The 22,986-nt window shown below is 46.7% G+C and overlaps 3 protein-coding genes across 3 annotated transcripts; 1 reads left to right on the top strand and 2 right to left on the bottom strand.

Annotated features, from left to right (window-relative positions):
* Positions 1 to 282: 282 nt before the first annotated feature.
* On the bottom strand, positions 283 to 5,185 carry LOC116491973 (pancreatic alpha-amylase-like). The gene is made up of 10 exons (XM_032192352.1): positions 5,018 to 5,185; positions 4,255 to 4,401; positions 3,856 to 4,053; positions 2,731 to 2,961; positions 2,166 to 2,299; positions 1,956 to 2,078; positions 1,742 to 1,841; positions 1,461 to 1,582; positions 1,226 to 1,351; positions 283 to 489 (listed from the first exon to the last, which is right to left on the bottom strand). The coding sequence occupies exons 1-10, from the start codon at positions 5,183 to 5,185 to the stop codon at positions 300 to 302; spliced, it is 1,539 nt and encodes a 512-aa protein (XP_032048243.1). The 3' UTR covers positions 283 to 299.
* A 1,261-nt stretch (positions 5,186 to 6,446) lies between these two features.
* LOC116491972 (pancreatic alpha-amylase-like) lies at positions 6,447 to 11,356 on the top strand. Its single transcript, XM_032192351.1, has 10 exons — positions 6,447 to 6,614; positions 7,231 to 7,377; positions 7,579 to 7,776; positions 8,677 to 8,907; positions 9,339 to 9,472; positions 9,560 to 9,682; positions 9,797 to 9,896; positions 10,056 to 10,177; positions 10,287 to 10,412; positions 11,149 to 11,356. The coding sequence occupies exons 1-10, from the start codon at positions 6,447 to 6,449 to the stop codon at positions 11,336 to 11,338; spliced, it is 1,539 nt and encodes a 512-aa protein (XP_032048242.1). The 3' UTR covers positions 11,339 to 11,356.
* Positions 11,357 to 16,104: 4,748 nt separating this feature from the next.
* LOC116491971 (pancreatic alpha-amylase) lies at positions 16,105 to 21,382 on the bottom strand. The gene is made up of 10 exons (XM_032192348.1): positions 21,215 to 21,382; positions 20,452 to 20,598; positions 20,053 to 20,250; positions 18,999 to 19,229; positions 18,434 to 18,567; positions 18,224 to 18,346; positions 18,010 to 18,109; positions 17,401 to 17,522; positions 17,166 to 17,291; positions 16,105 to 16,422 (listed from the first exon to the last, which is right to left on the bottom strand). The coding sequence occupies exons 1-10, from the start codon at positions 21,380 to 21,382 to the stop codon at positions 16,233 to 16,235; spliced, it is 1,539 nt and encodes a 512-aa protein (XP_032048239.1). The 3' UTR covers positions 16,105 to 16,232.
* Between the last annotated feature and the right edge of the window lie 1,604 nt (positions 21,383 to 22,986).

Consider the following 22,986-nt stretch of genomic DNA (forward strand, 5'->3'; position numbering starts at 1 on the left):
TTTCCCAGGTGCTGGCTTCTTTTGTCTTATTTTTTATTTTCTTCTGTGTTTCTGTGATCTGGGAAATGCAGTGCTCTCTTGGTAACCTTAAGAGCTGCCAATGGTATGGCCCCCAGTTATGACATGATAATGCTACTACGACCCAGTTCATTAGGAGGAAAGACATCACTATTCAGATTGATTGCCATTTATTGTTCACTGGGAACGGAGAGTCACAGGATCTTGAACACCAGGGAATCGCAAATGGGGGAAACAGCATACGTAGAGACCACCGGGAGAGAAACAAATTCTGATTGAAGTTATAACTTGGCATCAACGTGAATTGCAACAAATGGATCTTCGTCAGTGTTACTGATCTGGAAGTTAGCCGTTCCATCCCCAGAAACATACACCTGCTTTCCAGTACACGCGTTGCCCTCCTTTTGTCCAGAAATAACATCACAGTAGGTACCAGCAGGCAGACCAGTTTGCAAATTGACGTTCATGTACCTGTGTGAAAATCAGTGAACGTTGCTTCTCTGTTGTTTTCAAAACAGATATTTGCAACTGGGTAAAGGAATCCTGAAGCTGATGCTATTGCATGACTTGGAAAGGCAATGCGATGCAAGGGAGTTACTAAGCCTGACCCTGCTTCTCTCCCTGCACTCCTTTTCCAGAAATGGGGAGGCCACTGTGTGAATCTAGATCAGGCTGTAGGAGTTGTTCTCATTGGAAGAAAAGAACAGGACAAAATCAAAGCATAAAAGAGCTTCACAACAGGACGCGTGCTGCTAAAGGTAATCCTAATTGTGATGAGCGTTCAATCCATTAGGGTTGAACGGGCTTGGACTGGCTTGGATTGGACAGGCAAGTTTGGATGAGGGAAGTGAGAGAGTGCCTGCCCTGCTCAGAACTACCAAAACTTCAGCTCCTACTGCTTCCATCCTTGGGCACTGCTCTGTCCACAGCCTCAGCCTCTTCTCATGTGAATTCATCTGTGGGTGTACTGGAGATGACACGGTATGTGAGGCAGACCACAGGAATGGGATGCTCAAGATGCTAACGAGCAATCTGTACGTCTTCAGACGCTCCACTCAGACACCTCAGCCTTGCTTTCGATGTTCTCCATTCACCCGTCAGCACTCTAGCTGAAGGACATCCCCCCTCCCAACACCTGAGCCCTTTCAGCGTTCCGTCTGGGGAGCTCTGCTTCTCCTTGGGGATACGGTCTCTCCCACCAACTTACCAGTCGTCATTATTAAAGACTATGAAGCCTTTATTGCCACGGCCAAAAGCTACTTGATTGCTGTCATTGTCCCACCAGTTTGAGAAAGGCTCGCCGTCTACCACGTTACGGAAGATAACCATGTTCCTGAAAATGCCAGGAATGGCTGTCACTGGAGTTGCAAGAGCTCCACAGCCAAGAGGCTCATCATGCAAAAGTCACTGCTTTTACTGCGTTTTGCTCCAGAGTCTCCTACCTTATTTGCCGCCAGCGATGCTCACAAACCCAGTCGTTGCCACAGGTGGTGTCCGCATTGATTGTAACCGACTTTGTTGATCCATCCGAGTTGCTAGGTGGTCCAATCCAGTCGTTGGCGTCCTTTTATTGAAAAGAGACATTTGAAAGTTCTTACTGGAAAAAGCAGCGCAAAAAGCAGGATGGATGGCGCACCTAATTTTCACCCACCCGATCCAGGATTGGACAGAGAAATCACTTGAGAAGTTTAGCAAACGTGAATCTTGAGCGTTACAAACTTACCTGCCCATTTACAAAATTTCTTGTCCAACGATAACTTGACATCACACGTGTGAATCCATACGGATGAGCCAACATGAAACCAACGGCCATTTTATAAAGCCTGTTGGGCCAAAAGCATAATGAGACGTGGCTAGAGAAAGCATGCCGGGGAACAAAGAGACAAACAAATCAGCAAGAGGAAGAGGCATCAGCCAGACAACCCCGCATTCCTTACCTGGCATCCCAGAAGGTGAGAATGGAAGCTCCACCAGCCCCGTGCCCCCGCTGGTTGTCATGGTTATCCACAAAGACCAAGGCTCTGTCAGAAGGCACAAAGCCCCAGCCTTCTCCCCAGTTCCTGGCCAAAAACACAAGGACTTGAATCTACCCCGCCAAGCTGTGAATCCAGCGTATCCTAGGCAAGCTGCACGATGGGTGCCCTTACTTTAAGTAGGCCATCTTTTCTCCATCCCACTTGCGGATCACTGTCCCCAGTTTTGCGCCGTATTTGAATTCGGTCACTCGGCCATTTTCAAAGTACTGACTGCCTGTGATCGGCTCGCCACCCAAGTCAATTACCTAGTACAGGAAGCAGAAGGTAATCATTTTTCTGGACTCACAGAGACAAAAAATGCTGCATTCACTCAGCAACTTTACCTCATCTTTTAGTTTGAGAGAAATGCATTGCCCAGCACGTTCGTTTCTGCTGGGCAAATCAGCCAAAAGTTGGTACAATACATGTTGTAACCATGTGGAAAGAAGGGGCTGTAGAGTTGCCCTAAGCTGCCGCCTACCACCTCCTAGTTAGTTGACCATTAGAAATCCCCACATAGATTTCAAGGTGCCTTGCATTTCTGAAGGGCAGGTATCACTCGCCCACTGGACTGCGGAGCTCAGCCTTTCCTGGTGTGTAGGAACAGGCCCATGGCATCACTGCCACTCCTCAGGAGGAGGAAGGTAGAAAAGACACATGCACAAAGAGAAGCAGAAAGGAAATTCATGGAGATTACCTCTTGGTAAATGAACGGTTTTGTTCCTGAAGGAAACCATCGAGTATTCAGAGTATTCAGCTTGTCCAGAAATGCTTTGATGTCCCCAGGCCACATATGCTTGGCAGCATCAATCCGGAAGCCTGCTACACCAATATCAATGAGGTAATTCATGTACTCTGCAATTTTTGTGCGTACATAGTCCTTCTCCTGGGCCAGATCAAGAAGGCCACTCAAGCGACAGTCGCGGACCTGTGAAAGGAAAGAAGAGCAAGTTAACGGAGAAGGAGAAAGGAAAAAGGTAAAGGAACATGAAAAGTACAAAGGAAAGAGGTTAAATATGGGGGACAAAGGAAAGGAAAAAGGAAAAAGGGAAAGGGAAAGGGAAAGGGAAAGGGAAAGGGAAAGGGAAAGGGAAAGGGAAAGGGAAAGAACAAAAGAAATGGGAGAGAAGAGAGAGGAGAGAGAAAGGAAGAGAGAGGAGAGAGGAGAGATGTGAGAGAGGAGAGAGGAGAGATGCGAGAGTGGAGAGAGGAGACAGGAGAGAGGAGACAGGAGAGCGGAGATAGGACAAAGGGGAAGGTAATGAAGAGCACTGTGGTCTCACTCCATGCAGCAGCTTATAAAGCAGTGGTCAGTAAAATATCACCTCCCCATCTTGATGTCATCAGCATTCCAGATGGGAATCTGCACAGCGTATCATTGCAAAGCTGATGAAGGCTGAGCTGTGAACTTGAGAAAGACCTGCCACACATTCCATGTACAAAAACACTACCGCGCGCAGCCAGGTAGCATCTTGCACTGCTGCCAGTTTTCCAGGAGGCACCTTATCAGGCTTAGCTGAGTTTAGCAGCTGTAAGGAAGAGCTCACTGGTGCAGCTGAGTGCTTTGGGCTCCATCAGTTCAGGCGCACAGTCCTGCGCATGCCCACATGAAACATGTGGGACAGGTTTGTGATTTCTCAGTGCCTACTATACTGTGCACCACAAGTACCTTCCCTGAAGACAAATCTATGATGCTCACTGTATTCACTGGTCAGGTGGTGAAGCGCTGAATCTGTGGTCACCTACTCCCTTTGTGTGGCCTTACAGTAGTCTTTATAGAACAGGTTAAAAAAGAATTCACAGTTTTCCCATAGAAATTTACCTGATACATGTCTCCATAATTCTGGATTTCTCCATTTGAGGTGTAACATCTGCCATCATTGAAATCCCAGCCAGAGTACGGCACTGCTGGAAAATTTTCATTCCCAGCGTCGAAATAGCTTCCACAGGTTGAATGGGTGCCTGAGCCACCTGCAGCCCCACACATGTGGTTGACGACAGCATCCACATAAATATAAACCTGAAACGTAGTGATTGCACTTCAGTATGCTTTGTAGCGCTGGGAAGCAACAGTCAGAGCTTTATCACATCACTGTTAATTCGACCCTTTTTCCCCTTTCATATTCTCCATTTCTGCCTCCTTTGAGGACAGGAGCAGTGACATCCCTCAGTTGAAACCACACTGCTCACTGTATCAGTTACGTGTTTTAAAGGCACTTACTCCAACGTTGTTGCATCTGGTCACCATGTCTCTGAATTCATCTTCATTTCCCGATCGAGTGCAGAGCTTGTAGCTGATGGGCTGGTATCTTTCCCACCAGGGTCTGAATGGGTTTGTAACGATGATATTTTCATTTGGAGGAGAAACCTGCAGATGAGGTGATGGACCTCAGTAAGAAACCAGTAGTTCCTGTTTCAAGTTCAAAGTGCAAAACATGCACCAAGATTAGTCCTGGATTCCCATGAGAGACAGGCTTTGCGCCGGACCCGGTCTCTCTCGCTCTCTCTCCCTCCCTGCAGCACAAGCTGGGGTCTGCGAGATGTCCGTCTTGTAGACTGGTAGCAAGGAAGTTCTCTTTTGTTCCCATGGGCTGCCCATGTCCAGCCTGGGCCTGCTGTCCAAGGGCACGCACATGGGAGGGCTGAAGCCACAGGAACTACTTTTGTCTGCAATAGAGACATCCTTCGGAAAGCCAAAACTCCACGCTGAGACACTTGCCTCAGTAAAAAGGGAAGAGGAAAACTTAGCCTTCCAAGGGAAGCCCATCAGGGGAAAGCGTGCACCTTTGCAGCTGGTCTGATGGAGAGACACCCGACCCAGGCCGGCGGGATCTCTGGTTGCGCCTAACAGCATTTACTACTTCCATCCCCACGTTCCACACCAAAGTTACTTGGAGCTGGCTGTCTCTGATTCTGGCCTTTTGCGGTTTATTAATCAAATGTTACAAAGCAGTTTCACTACCTACGGGCAGGAAACAACGTACCTGAACTCCTCCAAATCCATTAGGAGCTAAGTAGCGTTCACACTCGAGAGCAATATCGGCCCAGCGCCATTCAAAGAGATGTACAATAGATGTCCTCCCAGCCTGAGTGTTGGAGTTGTACTGCGCTCCGCAAAGCCCTACGGCTGCGAGGAGAAGGAGGACTTGCATGGTGCCTTCAGCATAAGGCTGTGGTCTCTCCACTGCCAATTTATACTCCTGCAAGATGACAAAGTTCCTACTGCAGCTGACAGATTTCTCAGAGATAAACACTATCAGTTATTGTTTGGGTAGCGATCTGGGTATCACTCTTCCGTTTTGTTTTTTCCTGAATTGCCCCACAGCTGAAGATAAAATACCTTTTCACAATGTTTATGCCTTACTATATACCAGTATGTGCTGTGCACCCAAATTTGGGACTGTATTCTTTCCAGTCATATAAACAAAGATAATGACTGATAGAGGCTTGTCATCTAGCACTCAGGATTCATCCCAGCTCACACCTAGCTACCAGACCAGCCTCTCTCAGTCAATAGCAGATGCATCACACCACACACTGTGAGACTTGAGCAGCTGAATTACATACCTTTAGCTTAATACAAGTCTCGAGCGAACGGTGTTTTAAAATTTTATCATGCATTGGGATGGTCTTGGTAATAATGACAATCAATAGATTTTTTCTCACTATCCTCGTAATCACAATTTGTAATCACCTCACTGGTTGCTTGCTGTTGAAGTGTAGGCAAGGTCATATGTGGAGCTGGTGAAGATTTTTGTATAAATGAATTGACTCCTTTTACTTACGATGTCAGAATCGTTATTCCCTCTTGCTCCCATTTGGAACAGTTTGTCTTCTACTGTGACAGTACTGAAGATAGAAACCAATGAACCAAAGTTCCCACCAATAAATGTGCCATTGCCGTTAGTTAAAATAAAGGCAATTTACTATTTTAGATTGATTGAGAGTGGCTGATCTGGTACCCAGATGTGAGCTGGGATTAATCCTGAGTGCTAGATGCCGCTGAATCCCTCTGAATTCATTCATTCTCTGAGACCTATTAGAGTTCCACTTGTCTTATAATGCCTTTCATTTCATGTTCCAGAGCTCCCCTCAAGGGTCCACGTGTCACGCCTGGGCTAACTTCTGATACATTATTTTGTTTATATGACTGGAAAGAATACAGTCCCAAATTTGGGTGCACAGCACATACTGGTATATAGTAAGGCATAAACATTGTGAAAAGGTATTTTATCTTCAGCTGTGGGGCAATTCAGGAAAAAACAAAACGGAAGAGTGATACCCAGATCGCTACCCAAACAATAACTGATAGTGTTTATCTCTGAGAAATCTGTCAGCTGCAGTAGGAACTTTGTCATCTTGCAGGAGTATAAATTGGCAGTGGAGAGACCACAGCCTTATGCTGAAGGCACCATGCAAGTCCTCCTTCTCCTCGCAGCCGTAGGGCTTTGCGGAGCGCAGTACAACTCCAACACTCAGGCTGGGAGGACATCTATTGTACATCTCTTTGAATGGCGCTGGGCCGATATTGCTCTCGAGTGTGAACGCTACTTAGCTCCTAATGGATTTGGAGGAGTTCAGGTACGTTGTTTCCTGCCCGTAGGTAGTGAAACTGCTTTGTAACATTTGATTAATAAACCGCAAAAGGCCAGAATCAGAGACAGCCAGCTCCAAGTAACTTTGGTGTGGAACGTGGGGATGGAAGTAGTAAATGCTGTTAGGCGCAACCAGAGATCCCGCCGGCCTGGGTCGGGTGTCTCTCCATCAGACCAGCTGCAAAGGTGCACGCTTTCCCCTGATGGGCTTCCCTTGGAAGGCTAAGTTTTCCTCTTCCCTTTTTACTGAGGCAAGTGTCTCAGCGTGGAGTTTTGGCTTTCCGAAGGATGTCTCTATTGCAGACAAAAGTAGTTCCTGTGGCTTCAGCCCTCCCATGTGCGTGCCCTTGGACAGCAGGCCCAGGCTGGACATGGGCAGCCCATGGGAACAAAAGAGAACTTCCTTGCTACCAGTCTACAAGACGGACATCTCGCAGACCCCAGCTTGTGCTGCAGGGAGGGAGAGAGAGCGAGAGAGACCGGGTCCGGCGCAAAGCCTGTCTCTCATGGGAATCCAGGACTAATCTTGGTGCATGTTTTGCACTTTGAACTTGAAACAGGAACTACTGGTTTCTTACTGAGGTCCATCACCTCATCTGCAGGTTTCTCCTCCAAATGAAAATATCATCGTTACAAACCCATTCAGACCCTGGTGGGAAAGATACCAGCCCATCAGCTACAAGCTCTGCACTCGATCGGGAAATGAAGATGAATTCAGAGACATGGTGACCAGATGCAACAACGTTGGAGTAAGTGCCTTTAAAACACGTAACTGATACAGTGAGCAGTGTGGTTTCAACTGAGGGATGTCACTGCTCCTGTCCTCAAAGGAGGCAGAAATGGAGAATATGAAAGGGGAAAAAGGGTCGAATTAACAGTGATGTGATAAAGCTCTGACTGTTGCTTCCCAGCGCTACAAAGCATACTGAAGTGCAATCACTACGTTTCAGGTTTATATTTATGTGGATGCTGTCGTCAACCACATGTGTGGGGCTGCAGGTGGCTCAGGCACCCATTCAACCTGTGGAAGCTATTTCGACGCTGGGAATGAAAATTTTCCAGCAGTGCCGTACTCTGGCTGGGATTTCAATGATGGCAGATGTTACACCTCAAATGGAGAAATCCAGAATTATGGAGACATGTATCAGGTAAATTTCTATGGGAAAACTGTGAATTCTTTTTTAACCTGTTCTATAAAGACTACTGTAAGGCCACACAAAGGGAGTAGGTGACCACAGATTCAGCGCTTCACCACCTGACCAGTGAATACAGTGAGCATCATAGATTTGTCTTCAGGGAAGGTACTTGTGGTGCACAGTATAGTAGGCACTGAGAAATCACAAACCTGTCCCACATGTTTCATGTGGGCATGCGCAGGACTGTGCGCCTGAACTGATGGAGTCCAAAGCACTCAGCTGCACCAGTGAGCTCTTCCTTACAGCTGCTAAACTCAGCTAAGCCTGATAAGGTGCCTCCTGGAAAACTGGCAGCAGTGCAAGATGCTACCTGGCTGCGCGCGGTAGTGTTTTTGTACATGGAATGTGTGGCAGGTCTTTCTCAAGTTCACAGCTCAGCCTTCATCAGCTTTGCAATGATACGCTGTGCAGATTCCCATCTGGAATGCTGATGACATCAAGATGGGGAGGTGATATTTTACTGACCACTGCTTTATAAGCTGCTGCATGGAGTGAGACCACAGTGCTCTTCATTACCTTCCCCTTTGTCCTATCTCCGCTCTCCTGTCTCCTCTCTCCTGTCTCCTCTCTCCACTCTCGCATCTCTCCTCTCTCCTCTCTCACATCTCTCCTCTCTCCTCTCTCTTCCTTTCTCTCTCCTCTCTCTTCTCTCCCATTTCTTTTGTTCTTTCCCTTTCCCTTTCCCTTTCCCTTTCCCTTTCCCTTTCCCTTTCCCTTTCCCTTTCCCTTTTCCCTTTTCCTTTTTCCTTTCCTTTGTCCCCCATATTTAACCTCTTTCCTTTGTACTTTTCATGTTCCTTTACCTTTTTCCTTTCTCCTTCTCCGTTAACTTGCTCTTCTTTCCTTTCACAGGTCCGCGACTGTCGCTTGAGTGGCCTTCTTGATCTGGCCCAGGAGAAGGACTATGTACGCACAAAAATTGCAGAGTACATGAATTACCTCATTGATATTGGTGTAGCAGGCTTCCGGATTGATGCTGCCAAGCATATGTGGCCTGGGGACATCAAAGCATTTCTGGACAAGCTGAATACTCTGAATACTCGATGGTTTCCTTCAGGAACAAAACCGTTCATTTACCAAGAGGTAATCTCCATGAATTTCCTTTCTGCTTCTCTTTGTGCATGTGTCTTTTCTACCTTCCTCCTCCTGAGGAGTGGCAGTGATGCCATGGGCCTGTTCCTACACACCAGGAAAGGCTGAGCTCTGCAGTCCAGTGGGCGAGTGATACCTGCCCTTCAGAAATGCAAGGCACCTTGAAATCTATGTGGGGATTTCTAATGGTCAACTAACTAGGAGGTGGTAGGCGGCAGCTTAGGGCAACTCTACAGCCCCTTCTTTCCACATGGTTACAACATGTATTGTACCAACTTTTGGCTGATTTGCCCAGCAGAAACGAACGTGCTGGGCAATGCATTTCTCTCAAGCTAAAAGATGAGGTAAAGTTGCTGAGTGAATGCAGCAATTTTGTCTATGTGGGACCAGAAAAGATGATTACCTTCTGCTTCCTGTACTAGGTAATTGACTTGGGTGGCGAGCCGATCACAGGCAGTCAGTACTTTGAAAATGGCCGAGTGACCGAATTCAAATACGGCGCAAAACTGGGGACAGTGATCCGCAAGTGGGATGGAGAAAAGATGGCCTACTTAAAGTAAGGGCACCCATCGTGCAGCTTGCCTAGGATACGCTGGATTCACAGCTTGGCGGGGTAGATTCAAGTCCTTGTGTTTTTGGCCAGGAACTGGGGAGAAGGCTGGGGCTTTGTGCCTTCTGACAGAGCCTTGGTCTTTGTGGATAACCATGACAACCAGCGGGGGCACGGGGCTGGTGGAGCTTCCATTCTCACCTTCTGGGATGCCAGGTAAGGAATGCGGGGTTGTCTGGCTGATGCCTCTTCCTCTTGCTGATTTGTTTGTCTCTTTGTTCCCCGGCATGCTTTCTCTAGCCACGTCTCATTATGCTTTTGGCCCAACAGGCTTTATAAAATGGCCGTTGGTTTCATGTTGGCTCATCCGTATGGATTCACACGTGTGATGTCAAGTTATCGTTGGACAAGAAATTTTGTAAATGGGCAGGTAAGTTTGTAACGCTCAAGATTCATGTTTGCTAAACTTCTCAAGTGATTTCTCTGTCCAATCCTGGATCGGGTGGGTGAAAATTAGGTGCGCCATCCATCCTGCTTTTTGCGCTGCTTTTTCCAGTAAGAACTTTCAAATGTCTCTTTTCAATAAAAGGACGCCAACGACTGGATTGGACCACCTAGCAACTCGGATGGATCAACAAAGTCGGTTACAATCAATGCGGACACCACCTGTGGCAACGACTGGGTTTGTGAGCATCGCTGGCGGCAAATAAGGTAGGAGACTCTGGAGCAAAACGCAGTAAAAGCAGTGACTTTTGCATGATGAGCCTCTTGGCTGTGGAGCTCTTGCAACTCCAGTGACAGCCATTCCTGGCATTTTCAGGAACATGGTTATCTTCCGTAACGTGGTAGACGGCGAGCCTTTCTCAAACTGGTGGGACAATGACAGCAATCAAGTAGCTTTTGGCCGTGGCAATAAAGGCTTCATAGTCTTTAATAATGACGACTGGTAAGTTGGTGGGAGAGACCGTATCCCCAAGGAGAAGCAGAGCTCCCCAGACGGAACGCTGAAAGGGCTCAGGTGTTGGGAGGGGGGATGTCCTTCAGCTAGAGCGCTGACAGGTGAATGGAGAACATCGAAAGCAAGGCTGAGGTGTCTGAGTGGAGCGTCTGAAGACGTACAGATTGCTCGTTAGCATCTTGAGCATCCCATTCCTGTGGTCTGCCTCACATACCGTGTCATCTCCAGTACACCCACAGATGAATTCACATGAGAAGAGGCTGAGGCTGTGGACAGAGCAGTGCCCAAGGATGGAAGCAGTAGGAGCTGAAGTTTTGGTAGTTCTGAGCAGGGCAGGCACTCTCTCACTTCCCTTATCCAAACTTGCCCGTCCAATCCAAGCCAGTCCAAGCCCGTTCAACCCTAATGGATTGAACGCTCATCACAATTAGGATTACCTTTAGCAGCACGCGTCCTGTTGTGAAGCTCTTTTATGCTTTGATTTTGTCCTGTTCTTTTCTTCCAATGAGAACAACTCCTACAGCCTGATCTAGATTCACACAGTGGCCTCCCCATTTCTGGAAAAGGAGTGCAGGGAGAGAAGCAGGGTCAGGCTTAGTAACTCCCTTGCATCGCATTGCCTTTCCAAGTCATGCAATAGCATCAGCTTCAGGATTCCTTTACCCAGTTGCAAATATCTGTTTTGAAAACAACAGAGAAGCAACGTTCACTGATTTTCACACAGGTACATGAACGTCAATTTGCAAACTGGTCTGCCTGCTGGTACCTACTGTGATGTTATTTCTGGACAAAAGGAGGGCAACGCGTGTACTGGAAAGCAGGTGTATGTTTCTGGGGATGGAACGGCTAACTTCCAGATCAGTAACACTGACGAAGATCCATTTGTTGCAATTCACGTTGATGCCAAGTTATAACTTCAATCAGAATTTGTTTCTCTCCCGGTGGTCTGTACGTATGCTGTTTCCCCCATTTGCGATTCCCTGGTGTTCAAGATCCTGTGACTCTCCGTTCCCAGTGAACAATAAATGGCAATCAATCTGAAGAGTGATGTCTTTCCTCCTAATGAACTGGGTCATAGTAGCATTATCATGTCATAACTGGGGGCCATACCATTGGCAGCTCTTAAGGTTACCAAGAGAGCACTGCATTTCCCAGATCTCAGAAACACAGAAGGAAATAAAAAATAAGACAAAAGAAGCCAGCACCTGAGCAAGTTAAAATGTTCCAATGCCAAGGCTGATAGGTGCACGCATAGCTGTAAGCTGGAGCAAACACACTGGGGCAGGCAGCCTCTGCTTGCCGGCAGTATGTCCTTTCTCTGGGGCAAAGCCAGTGTGGAGCCCAGGTCAGCAGATGAAGCTCGGCTGCGCCAATCAGTTATTCCAGACTTTGACATCAGTCAAGCCAGTGTGTGACCTGCTTCACACTCCGTTTATGTCTTTATCAAAGAAAAGATCGGTACTCCCTCTGATATCCCCAGTGGCTTCCTGCAATTTAACGGTCATGCTGGCTGTTCCACAGGCTGTTCCACCTCTTTATTTATTTATTTTTATTTTTATTTTTGTTTTTTTTTTGTTTTTTTTTTTATTTTTTTTGTTTATTTTTATGTTTATTTTTATTTTTATTTCTATTTTTATTTTTATTTTTATTTTTATTTTTTATCTTATTTTTGATGTTGGTTTGCTCTTTAGGTGTTTTTTTCATGCTCATGTTAACGTGCAGTCTATCACTCACAAAGTGTGTGATTCTATACTAGCTATGTGATGAACATTACCTAATCCCAAATGTAAACGTCTAGCCATAAAGATTGCAAGCTCTAACCACCATAACTTTTGTGGAAAATGATTGAAATGACACATATCCACCGGTGGTTTCTGTAAGTATTAGGCAATAAAGGCATGCAGAATACAGAGAGGGATATATCCCTGCTTGTAATCATTCCTCAATCCAAATGTTCCATGATGTTTGAGTGCAGCATTTATTTTATGTGATGTAGCAATTGAAGAGTCAGTCTTTGCTGTCTGTTTCATTCTAGAACGTCAAAGAAAATAATTACTGTCACTGTCTTCTTAAGTGAATTCAAAATTTGGTCGCCAATCTGTTCACTGCTTTTGAAAGATCAGGGCTGCACCCAGTCCCTGAAAAGGTGTTGGAACAACTTGTTCTGGACGCTATCTCCAAGCAATTCAAAGAGAAGAATGTTATTTGCAGTAGTCAGCACGGATTCACCAAGGGGAAGTCGTGCTCGACCAACCTTGTTGCCTTCTATAATGGCATCACCAGCTGGGTAGATGGGGGGAGAGCAGTGGATGTGATCTACCTTGACTTTAGCAAGGCTTTCCATACTGTCTCCCATGACATCCTGCTAGCAAAGCTAAGAAAGTGTGGGATAGAGGAGTGGACAGTAAGGTGGGTTGAGAACTGGCTGACTGGCCGAGCTCAGGGGGTGGTGATCGGTGGCGCAGAGTCTGGCTGGAGACCCGTGAGTAGCGGTTTTCCCCAGGGGTCGGTGTTGGGCCCGGTGTTGCTCAACATCTTCATCGATGACCTTGATGAGGGAATAATGTCTGCCCTCAGCAAGTACGCCAATGACACAAAGCTGGGAGGAGTGGCTGATGCGCCAGAAGGCTGTGCTGTCATTCAGCAAGACCTGGACAGGTTGGAGAGATGGGCAGGAAGAAACCAAATGAGGTTTAATAAGAGCGAGTGTAGAGTCCTGCACCTGGGAAGGAACAACCGCACGTATCAATACAGGCTGGGGGGCGACCTGCTGGAGAGGAGCTCTGAGGAGAAGGCCGTCCTGGTGGACGACACGTTGACCATGAGCCAGCAGTGTGCTCTGGTGGCCAAGAGGGCCAATGGGATCCTGGTGTGCATGAAAAGGAGCGTGGCCAGCAGGTAATGGAGGTGATCCTCCCCCTCTACTCTGTCCTGGTCAAGCCTCACCTGGAGTACTGTGTCCAGTTCTGGGCTCCCCAGTACAAAAAAAAAAGACAGGGATCTCCTGGAAAGAGTCCAGCGGAGGGCCACAAAGATGATAGGGGGCCTGGAGCATCTTCCCTATGAAGAAAGGCTGAGAGACGTGGCTCTGTTCAGCCTGGAGAAAAGAAGACTGAGAGGGGATCTCATCAATGTGTATAAATACCTGAGGTGTGGGAGACAGAGGGATTTGGCCAACTTCTTTTCAGTGGTTTGTGGGGACAGAACAAGGTGGAGCAAGATGGAGCACAGGAAGTTGCGCACCAACATGCGAAAGAATTTCTTCACGGTGAGGGTGACGGAGCGCTGGAACAGGCTGCCCAGGGAGGTTGTGGAGTCTCCTTCTCTGGAGATATTCAAGGCCTGTCTGGACGCCTACCTGGGCAGCCTGCTCTAAGGAACCTGCTTTGGCAGCATGGTTGGACCCGATGATCTTTTGAGGTCCCTTCCAACCCCTACGATTCAGTGATTCTGTGATTCTGTGACCCAGCGTTTGTTTTTGTTCCTTTTGTTTCAAGCTCTTTTTGGTACATATTTGCTTCCTAAAACAATACAAAGAAGGTGAAAAAAGCAAGTGTCTTCCTGAACAACAACAGGTCTTTGAGATGAGTCAGGAAACCTAGAGGTACTGTCAAGATTATTGCTGATCTTCAGGTTTTTCAGAATTAGTTAGCACTGTTTTCTTCATTATTATTTCTTCTGCTTTCTATGCAGTGGTACCATTAAGTCTTCATGCAAACTAATGCTCGTGCCGGCTGTTCCAAAGGTAAAAGTGAAATGTAGGTCTTTCTCAGGCATACTCAACTTAGACCTTGTGAACCAGTTTAAAGGCAGAAATCCTACTTGCATGTGTTAATATAGAGTATTAATTCCAGTGGTACGTGCAGTGCTGAGGCCGAGTCTTCAATTTCTACATCACGTAAAATACACGCTGCAGTCCAACATGATGGAAGATTTGGATTCAGACATGATCACAAGCCAAGACACATCCATCTGACAGATGATGCCAAGCTGGGGAGATGTGTCTATCTGCCAGAGGGTAGGAAGGCCCTGCAGCGGGACCTGTACAGCTTGGATTGATGGGCAGAGGCCAAGGGGATAACGTTCAACACGGCTAAGTGCTGGCTCCTGCCCTCTGGCCACAACAACTCCATGCAGCGCCACAGGCTTGGGGCCGAGTGGCTGGAAAGCAATTATTATTATAAGAGGATATGGGGGTGTTGGTCAATGCTCACCTGAGCACGAGCCAGCAGTGTGCCCAGGTGGCCCAGAAGGCCGATGGCGTCCTGTCTTGTATCAGGAATAGTGTAGCCAGCAGGACCGGGGAGGTGACCGCTCCCTGTACTCTGCTTTGGCAAGGCCGCACCTCGACTACTGTGTTCAGTTTTGGGCCCCTTAGTACAAGAAGGACACCAAGGCCCTGGAGCTGGTCCAGAGAAGGGCTACAAAGTTGGCAAAGTGTCTGGAACACAAGTCTTATGAGGAGTGGCTGAGAGAACTGGGGTTGTTTAGTCTAGAGAAGAGGAGGTTCAGTGCAGGCCTTACTGCTCCCTACAGCGACCCTAGAGGAAGGTGTGGGGAGCTGGCGGCCGGCCTCCTCTTGCGCATTACTAGTGACAAGAGGGGATGGCCTCAAGTTGCACCAGGGGTGGTTCAAGTTGGAAATTAGGAGACATTTCTTCTCAGAAAGAGCAGTTAGGCACTGGAATGGGTTTCCAGGGAAGTGGTAGAGTCACCGTCCCTGGGGGTGTTCAAGGAAGGATTGGACTTGGTGCATAGGGACATGGTTTAGTGGGTGACCCTAGTGGTAGGGGGATGATCTGGGATGACCAGATGATCTGGGAGGCCTTTTCCAACCTTAATGATCCTGTGATTCCACGATCTCTGCATTCTGCATGCCTTTGTTGCCTGTTATTTATGGACACCTCAGGTGGATGTACATGTAGGTCATTTCAATCGTTTTCCACAGAAGGTACGGTGGTTAGAGCTTGCAATCTTTATGGCTAGACTTTTACATTTGGGGTTAGGTAATGTCTGTCTAATAGTTAGCAGAGAACCATCCAGTTTCTGAGTGTTAGACCTGAATGTCAACATGGGCCGGAACCAAAACTAAACAACAATCAAGGAAGCAACCAACCAAAACCAAAATCAACCAACCAAAACAAACAAACAAAAAACTTTACAACAACCTAGTGCAGCATGGAGACGAGCATACGCTGTGCTCCACTCTCTGTCAGGATATCCATTGCAAACCTGTCTTTTGCCCCTGGGATCAGGCCAGGCAGCACTCCTGCCCCTTTGAAAGAGGCTGGCTCCCCATTCCAGTTGCTGCTTGACTGCCCGGAGCCTGTTGCTTGCAGTGTGGGATAGCACAAGACAACCCAGATGGCAGTGAAAGATTTTGGTCAAGCCACATCTGCACAGACAGCGAATGACTCAGCGTTATTTGCTTGGAAGAAAACAGTTGTCTTACTCATGAGATATGTTATGAACAAATTATTGATGGTCACCATTTCCAGAGAACGCTTCCTAGCAAATCGGTAACCTTTAATTAAGAGTGTTCACTTGTAACACTCGTTTTGATCAGAATAAATTTGGGATTGCTTGGGATAGCGCCCTAATTCCTACTACTGGCATAGCATACGGTTTTGACGTAATAATGCTATTACGAACCAGTTCATTAAGAGGAAAGACATCACTCTTCAGTTTGATTGCCATTTATTGTTCACTGGGAACGGAGAGTCACAGGATCTTGAACACTAGGGAATCGCAAATGGGGGAAACAGCATACGTACAGACGGACAGGAGAGAAACAAATTCTGATTGAAGTTATAACTTGGCATTAACGTGAATTGCAACAAATGGATCTTCGTCAGTGTTACTGATCTGGAAGTTAGCCGTTCCATCCCCAGAAACATACACCTGCTTTCCAGTACACGCGTTGCCCTCTTTTTGTCCAGAAATAACATCACAGTAGGTACCAGCAGGCAGACCAGTTTGCAAATTGACGTTCATGTACCTGTGTGAAAATCAGTGAACGTTGCTTCTCTGTTGTTTTCAAAACAGATATTTGCAACTGGGTAAAGGAATCCTGAAGCTGATGCTATTGCATGACTTGGAAAGGCAATGCGATGCAAGGGAGTTACTAAGCCTGACCCGGCTTCTCTCCCTGCACTCCTTTATCAGCCCTCCAGAAGTGGGGTGCCACTATCTGAATCTCGCTCAGGCAGCAGGAGTTGTTCTCATTGGAAGAAAAGAACAGGACAAAATCAAAGCATAAAAGAGCTTCACAACAGGACGCGTGCTGCTAAAGGTAATCCTAATTGTGATGAGCGTTCAATCCATTAGGGTTGAACGGGCTTGGACTGGCTTGGATTGGACGGGCAAGTTTGGATGAGGGAAGTGAGAGAGTGCCTGCTCCGCTCAGAACTACCAAAACTTCAGCTCCTACTGCTTCCATCCTTGGGCACTGCTCTGTCCACAGCCTCAGCCTCTTCTCATGTGAACTCATCTGTGGGTGTACTGGAGATGACACGGTATGTGAGGCAGACCACAGGAATGGGATGCTCAAGATGCTAACGAGCAATCTGTACATCTTCAGACGCTCCACTCAGACACCTCAGCCTTGCTTTCAATGTTCTCCATTCACCCGTCAGCACTCTAGCTGAAGGACATCCCCCCTCCCAACACCTGAGCCCTTTCAGCGTTCCATCTGGGGAGCTCTGCTTCTCCTTGGGGATACGGTCTCTCCCACCAACTTACCAGTCGTCATTATTAAAGACGATGAAGCCTTTATTGCCACGGCCAAAAGCTACTTGATTGCTGCCATTGTCCCACCAGTTTGAGAAAGGCTGGCCGTCTGCCACGTTACGGAAGATAACCATGTTCCTGAAAATGCCAGGAATCGCTGTCACTGGAGTTGCAAGAGCTCCACAGCCAAGAGGCTCATCATGCAAAAGTCACTGCTTTTACTGCATTTTGCTCCAGAGTCTCCTACCTTATTTGCCGCCAGCGATGCTCACAAACCCAGTCGTTGCCACAGGTGGTGTCCGCATTGATTGTAACCGACTTTGTTGATCCATCCGAGTTGCTAGGTGGTCCAATCCAGTCGTTGACGTCCTTTTTATTGAAAAGAGACATTTGAAAGTTCTTACTGGAAAAAGCAGATCAAAATGCGGGATGGATGGCGCTCCTAATTTTCACAGAATCACACATAATCACAGAATTTCTAGGTTGGAAGTGACCTCAAGATCATCAAGTCCAACTTCTGACCTAACGCTAACAGTCCCCACTAAACCATATCCCTAAGCTATACATCTAAATGTCTTTTGAAGACTTCGAGGGTTGGTGACTCCACCACTTCCCTGGGCAGCCTGTTCCAATGCCTAACAACCCTTTCAGTAAAGAAGTTCTTCCTAACATCTAACGTAAAACTCCCCTGGCGCAACTTAAGCCCATTCCCCCTCGTCCTGTCACCAGGCATGTAGGAGAACAGACCAACCCCAACCTCACTAAAGATCAGGTTTACACCCACCTGATCCAAGATTAGACAGAGAAATCACTTGAGAAGTTTAGCAAACATGAATCTTGACTGTTACAAACTTACCCGGCCATTTACAAAATTTCTTGTCCAACGATAACTTGACATCACACGTGTGAATCCATACGGATGAGCCAACATGAAACCAACGGCCATTTTATAAAGCCTGATGGGCCAAAAGCATAATGAGATGTGGCTAGAGAAAGCGTGCCAGGGAACAAAGAGACAAACAAATCAGCAAGAGGAAGAGGCATCAGCCAGACAACCCCGCATTCCTTACCTGGCATCCCAGAAGGTGAGAATGGAAGCTCCACCAGCCCCGTGCCCCCGCTGGTTGTCATGGTTATCCACAAAGACCAAGGCTCTGTCAGAAGGCACAAAGCCCCAGCCTTCTCCCCAGTTCCTGGCCAAAAACACAAGGACTTGAATCTACCCCGCCAAGCTGTGCATCCAGCATATCCTAGGCAAGCTGCACGATGGGTGCCCTTACTTTAAGTAGGCCATCTTTTCTCCATTCCACTTGCGGATCACTGTCCCCAGTTTTGCGCCGTATTTGAATTCGGTCACTCGGCCATTTCCAAAGTACTGACTGCCTGTGATCGGCTCACCACCCAAGTCAATTACCTAGTACAGGAAGCAGAAGGTAATCATCTTTTCTGGTCCCACATAGACAAAATTGCTGCATTCACTCAGCAACTTTACCTCATCTTTTAGCTTGAGAGAAATGCATTGCCCAGCACGTTCGTTTCTGCTGGGCAAATCAGCCAAAAGTTGGTACAATACATGTTGTAACCATGTGGAAAGAAGGGGCTGTAGAGTTGCCCTAAGCTGCCGCCTACCACCTCCTAGTTAGTTGACCATTAGAAATCCCCACATAGATTTCAAGGTGCCTTGCATTTCTGAAGGGCAGGTATCACTCACCCACTGGACTGCGGAGCTCAGCCTTTCCTGGTGTGTAGGAACAGGCCCATGGCATCACTGCCACTCCTCAGGAGGAGGAAGGTAGAAAAGACACATGCACAAAGAGAAGCAGAAAGGAAATTCATGGAGATTACCTCTTGGTAAATGAACGGTTTTGTTCCTGAAGGAAACCATCGAGTATTCAGAGTATTCAGCTTGTCCAGAAATGCTTTGATGTCCCCAGGCCACATATGCTTGGCAGCATCAATCCGGAAGCCTGCTACACCAATATCAATGAGGTAATTCATGTACTCTGCAACTTTTGAGCGTACATAATCCTTCTCCAGGGCCAGATCAAGAAGACCAACCAAGCGACAGTCACGGACCTGTGAAAGGAAAACTGAGCAATGTAAAGGAGAAATGAATGGAGAATGGAAAAGGGAAAGCAAAAGCATATTCAAAAAAAAAAAAAAAGGAGAAGAAAATGGAAAAGAAAAATAAGAAAAGGAAAAAGAAAAACAAAAAGGACAAAGGAGAAAGGAAAAGTAAAAGCAAAAGCAAAAAGACAAAGGAAGGGAAAGAAAAAGGAAAAGATAAAGGACAAATGACAAAGGAAATGAAAAAAGAGAAAGGAGAAAAGGAAAGTAATGAAGAGCACTGTGGTCTCACTCCATGCAGCAGCTTATAAAGCAGTGGTCAGTAAAATATCACCTCCCCACCTTGATGTCATCAGCATTCCAGATGGGAATCTGCACAGCGTATCATTGCAAAGCTGATGAAGGCTGAGCTGTGAACTTGAGAAAGACCTGCCACACATTCCATGTACAAAAACACTACCGCGCGCAGCCAGGGTAGCATCTTGCACTGCTGCCAGTTTTCCAGGAGGCACCTTATCAGGCTCAGCTGAGTTTTGCAGCTGTAAGGAAGAGCTCACTGGTGCAGCTGAGTGCTTTGGGCTCCATCAGTTCAGGCGCACAGTCCTGCGCATGCCCACATGAAACATGTGGGGCAGGTTTGTGATTTCTCAGTGCCTACTATACTGTGCACCACAAGTACCTTCCCTGAAGACAAATCTATGATGCTCACTGTATTCACTGGTCAGGTGGTGAAGCGCTGAATCTGTGGTCACCTACTCCCTTTGTGTGGCCTTACAGTAGTCTTTATAGAACAGGTTAAAAAAGAATTCACAGTTTTCCCATAGAAATTTACCTGATATATGTCTCCATAATTCTGGATTTCTCCATTTGAGGTGTGACATCTGCCATCATTGAAATCCCAGCCAGAGTACGGCACTGCTGGAAAATTTTCGTTCCCAGCGTCGAAATAGCTTCCACAGGTTGAATGGGTGCCTGAGCCACCTGCAGACCCACACATGTGGTTGACGACAGCATCCACATAAATATAAACCTGAAACGTAGTGATTGCACTTCAGTATGCTTTGTAGGGCTGTGAAGCAACAGTCAGAGCTTTACCACATCACTGTTAATTCGACCCTTTTTCCCCTTTCATATTCTCCATTTCTGCCTCCTTTGAGGACAGGAGCAGTGACATCCCTCAGTTGAAACCACACTGCTCGCTGTATCAGTTACGTGTTTTAAAGGCACTTACTCCAACGTTGTTGCATCTGGTCACCATGTCTCTGAATTCATCTTCATTTCCTGATCGAGTGCAGAGCTTGTAGCTGATGGGCTGGTATCTTTCCCACCAGGGTCTGAATGGGTTAGTAAGGACAATATTTTCATTTGGAGGAGAAACCTGCCGATGAGATGATGGACCTCAGTAAGAAACCAGTAGTTCCTGTTTCAAGTTCAAAGTGCAAAACATGCACCAAGATTAGTCCTGGATTCCCATGAGAGACAGGCTTTGCGCCGGACCCGGTCTCTCTCGCTCTCTCTCCCTCCCTGCAGCACAAGCTGGGGTCTGCGAGATGTCCGTCTTGTAGACTGGTAGCAAGGAAGTTCTCTTTTGTTCCCATGGGCTGCCCATGTCCAGCCTGGGCCTGCTGTCCAAGGGCACGCACATGGGAGGGCTGAAGCCACAGGAACTACTTTTGTCTGCAATAGAGACATCCTTCGGAAAGCCAAAACTCCACGCTGAGACACTTGCCTCAGTAAAAAGGGAAGAGGAAAACTTAGCCTTCCAAGGGAAGCCCATCAGGGGAAAGCGTGCACCTTTGCAGCTGGTCTGATGGAGAGACACCCGACCCAGGCCGGCGGGATCTCTGGTTGCGCCTAACAGCATTTACTACTTCCATCCCCACGTTCCACACCAAAGTTACTTGGAGCTGGCTGTCTCTGATTCTGGCCTTTTGCGGTTTATTAATCAAATGTTACAAAGCAGTTTCACTACCTACGGGCAGGAAACAACGTACCTGAACTCCTCCAAATCCATTAGGAGCTAAGTAGCGTTCACACTCGAGAGCAATATCGGCCCAGCGCCATTCAAAGAGATGTACAATAGATGTCCTCCCAGCCTGAGTGTTGGAGTTGTACTGCGCTCCGCAAAGCCCTACGGCTGCGAGGAGAAGGAGGACTTGCATGGTGCCTTCAGCATAAGGCTGTGGTCTCTCCACTGCCAATTTATACTCCTGCAAGATGACAAAGTTCCTACTGCAGCTGACAGATTTCTCAGAGATAAACACTATCAGTTATTGTTTGGGTAGTGAGAGGATATCTCTCTTCCATTTTGTTTTTCTCCCAAATTGACCCACAGCTGAAGATAAAATACCTTTTCACAATGTTTATGCCTTATCATAAACCAAGCCATCTGTGTGCTGTGCACCCAAATTTGGGACTGTATTCTTTCCAGTCATATAAACAAAGATAATGTATCAGAAATTAGCCCAGGCGTGACACGTGGACCCTCAATAGGAGCTCTGGAACATGAAATGAAAGGCATTATAAGACAAGTGGAACTCTAATAGGTCTCAGAGAATGAATGAATTCAGAGGGATTCAGCGGCATCTAGCACTCAGGATTAATCCCAACTCACACCTGGCTACCAGACCAGCCTCTCTCAGTCAATAGCTGATGCATCACACAACACGTTGTGAGGCTTGAGTAGCTGAATAACGTACCTTTAGCTTAATACAAGTCTCGAGGGAACGGTGTTTTAAAATTTGACCATGCATTGGGTTGGTCTTGGTAATAATGACTATAAATAGGTTTGTTCTCACTATCCTCATAATCACAATTTGTAATCACTTCACTGGTTGCTTTCTGTTTTGGAGTAGACAAGGTCATATATGGAGCTGGTGCATATTTTTGTCAGAATGAATTGACTCCTTTTACTTATGATGTTAGAATCCTTATTCTCTCTTGCTCCCATTTGGAACAGTTTGTATTCTACTGTGACAGTACTGAAGATAGAAACCAATGAACCAAATTTCCTACCAATCAATGTGTCATTGCTGTTAGTTAGAATAAAGTCAATTTACTATTTTAGTGTTTCTTTTTTGTAGTTGAAAAAGACCTCTCGTAAGTTCTATGATAGGAAAATGAACAGGTGGGCAAACATGACCTGCTTTTGCATTTCATCCTTGAACACAAATTCTGGGAAAGACAAGAATGTATCTGACACATATGGAATGTCATGGCTAGTTTAGAAAGGACATAATCGAGGCAGTTCAGGTACAAAATGTAATGACATTTTCTCTTGGAGTGGGTATGCCTGTTGGTGGACTTCTTGCATTTCTCACAGTTATTCACTAAGTGTCAGGGATTTTCTTGTTTTTGAATTCTCACAGAGTGCTGTTTTATCATTGGCCTGACTCCAGCTTATTCAGGGAGTGTTGTACTAGGAACTTGACATTATATATTAGTTCCAAATGAGATCCTCAAATCATGTCACACGGAAAAGCGGGAAGGTCTTTGAAAGAGGAAATAGAAGGAAAATCCCGAACAGGCTTAGGCAATGGATCCATTTGACTTTCCAATTCATTTTTATGCCAGACATCAAAAATTCACCTGCACTATCTCTTTACATCTAATTTTGCATTTCCCTCCTTGACTCGGATATATCGGTGGTCACTTAAAGGAAGGTGAAAGCTTACCCAGGTGCTCTACAGGAATGTACTTGAAACTCTCATCACTTTAAGTCAGGTAGAGCAACAGTTACTCTGCATGATTGTGTGATGAAAAACTG

This window comes from Aythya fuligula, chromosome 8 (genome assembly GCF_009819795.1).
Source record: "Aythya fuligula isolate bAytFul2 chromosome 8, bAytFul2.pri, whole genome shotgun sequence".
NCBI classification, from domain to species: domain Eukaryota; kingdom Metazoa; phylum Chordata; class Aves; order Anseriformes; family Anatidae; genus Aythya; species Aythya fuligula.

Bases quoted from the DNA above. Each gene is read 5' to 3' on its own strand.
- LOC116491973 (XM_032192352.1), bottom strand. From the start codon at position 5,185: ATGCAAGTCCTCCTTCTCCTCGCAGCCGTAGGGCTTTGCGGAGCGCAG. The intron at 2,079-2,165 runs GTAAGGGCACCC...GTTTTTGGCCAG, and splicing joins GAAAAGATGGCCTACTTAAA to GAACTGGGGAGAAGGCTGGG. The intron at 1,842-1,955 runs GTAAGGAATGCG...TTGGCCCAACAG, and splicing joins CTCACCTTCTGGGATGCCAG to GCTTTATAAAATGGCCGTTG.
- LOC116491972 (XM_032192351.1), top strand. From the start codon at position 6,447: ATGCAAGTCCTCCTTCTCCTCGCAGCCGTAGGGCTTTGCGGAGCGCAG. The intron at 7,777-8,676 runs GTAAATTTCTAT...TTCCTTTCACAG, and splicing joins ATTATGGAGACATGTATCAG to GTCCGCGACTGTCGCTTGAG. The intron at 10,178-10,286 runs GTAGGAGACTCT...TGGCATTTTCAG, and splicing joins CATCGCTGGCGGCAAATAAG to GAACATGGTTATCTTCCGTA.
- LOC116491971 (XM_032192348.1), bottom strand. From the start codon at position 21,382: ATGCAAGTCCTCCTTCTCCTCGCAGCCGTAGGGCTTTGCGGAGCGCAG. The intron at 18,568-18,998 runs GTAATCTCCATG...TTCCTGTACTAG, and splicing joins AACCGTTCATTTACCAAGAG to GTAATTGACTTGGGTGGTGA. The intron at 18,110-18,223 runs GTAAGGAATGCG...TTGGCCCATCAG, and splicing joins CTCACCTTCTGGGATGCCAG to GCTTTATAAAATGGCCGTTG.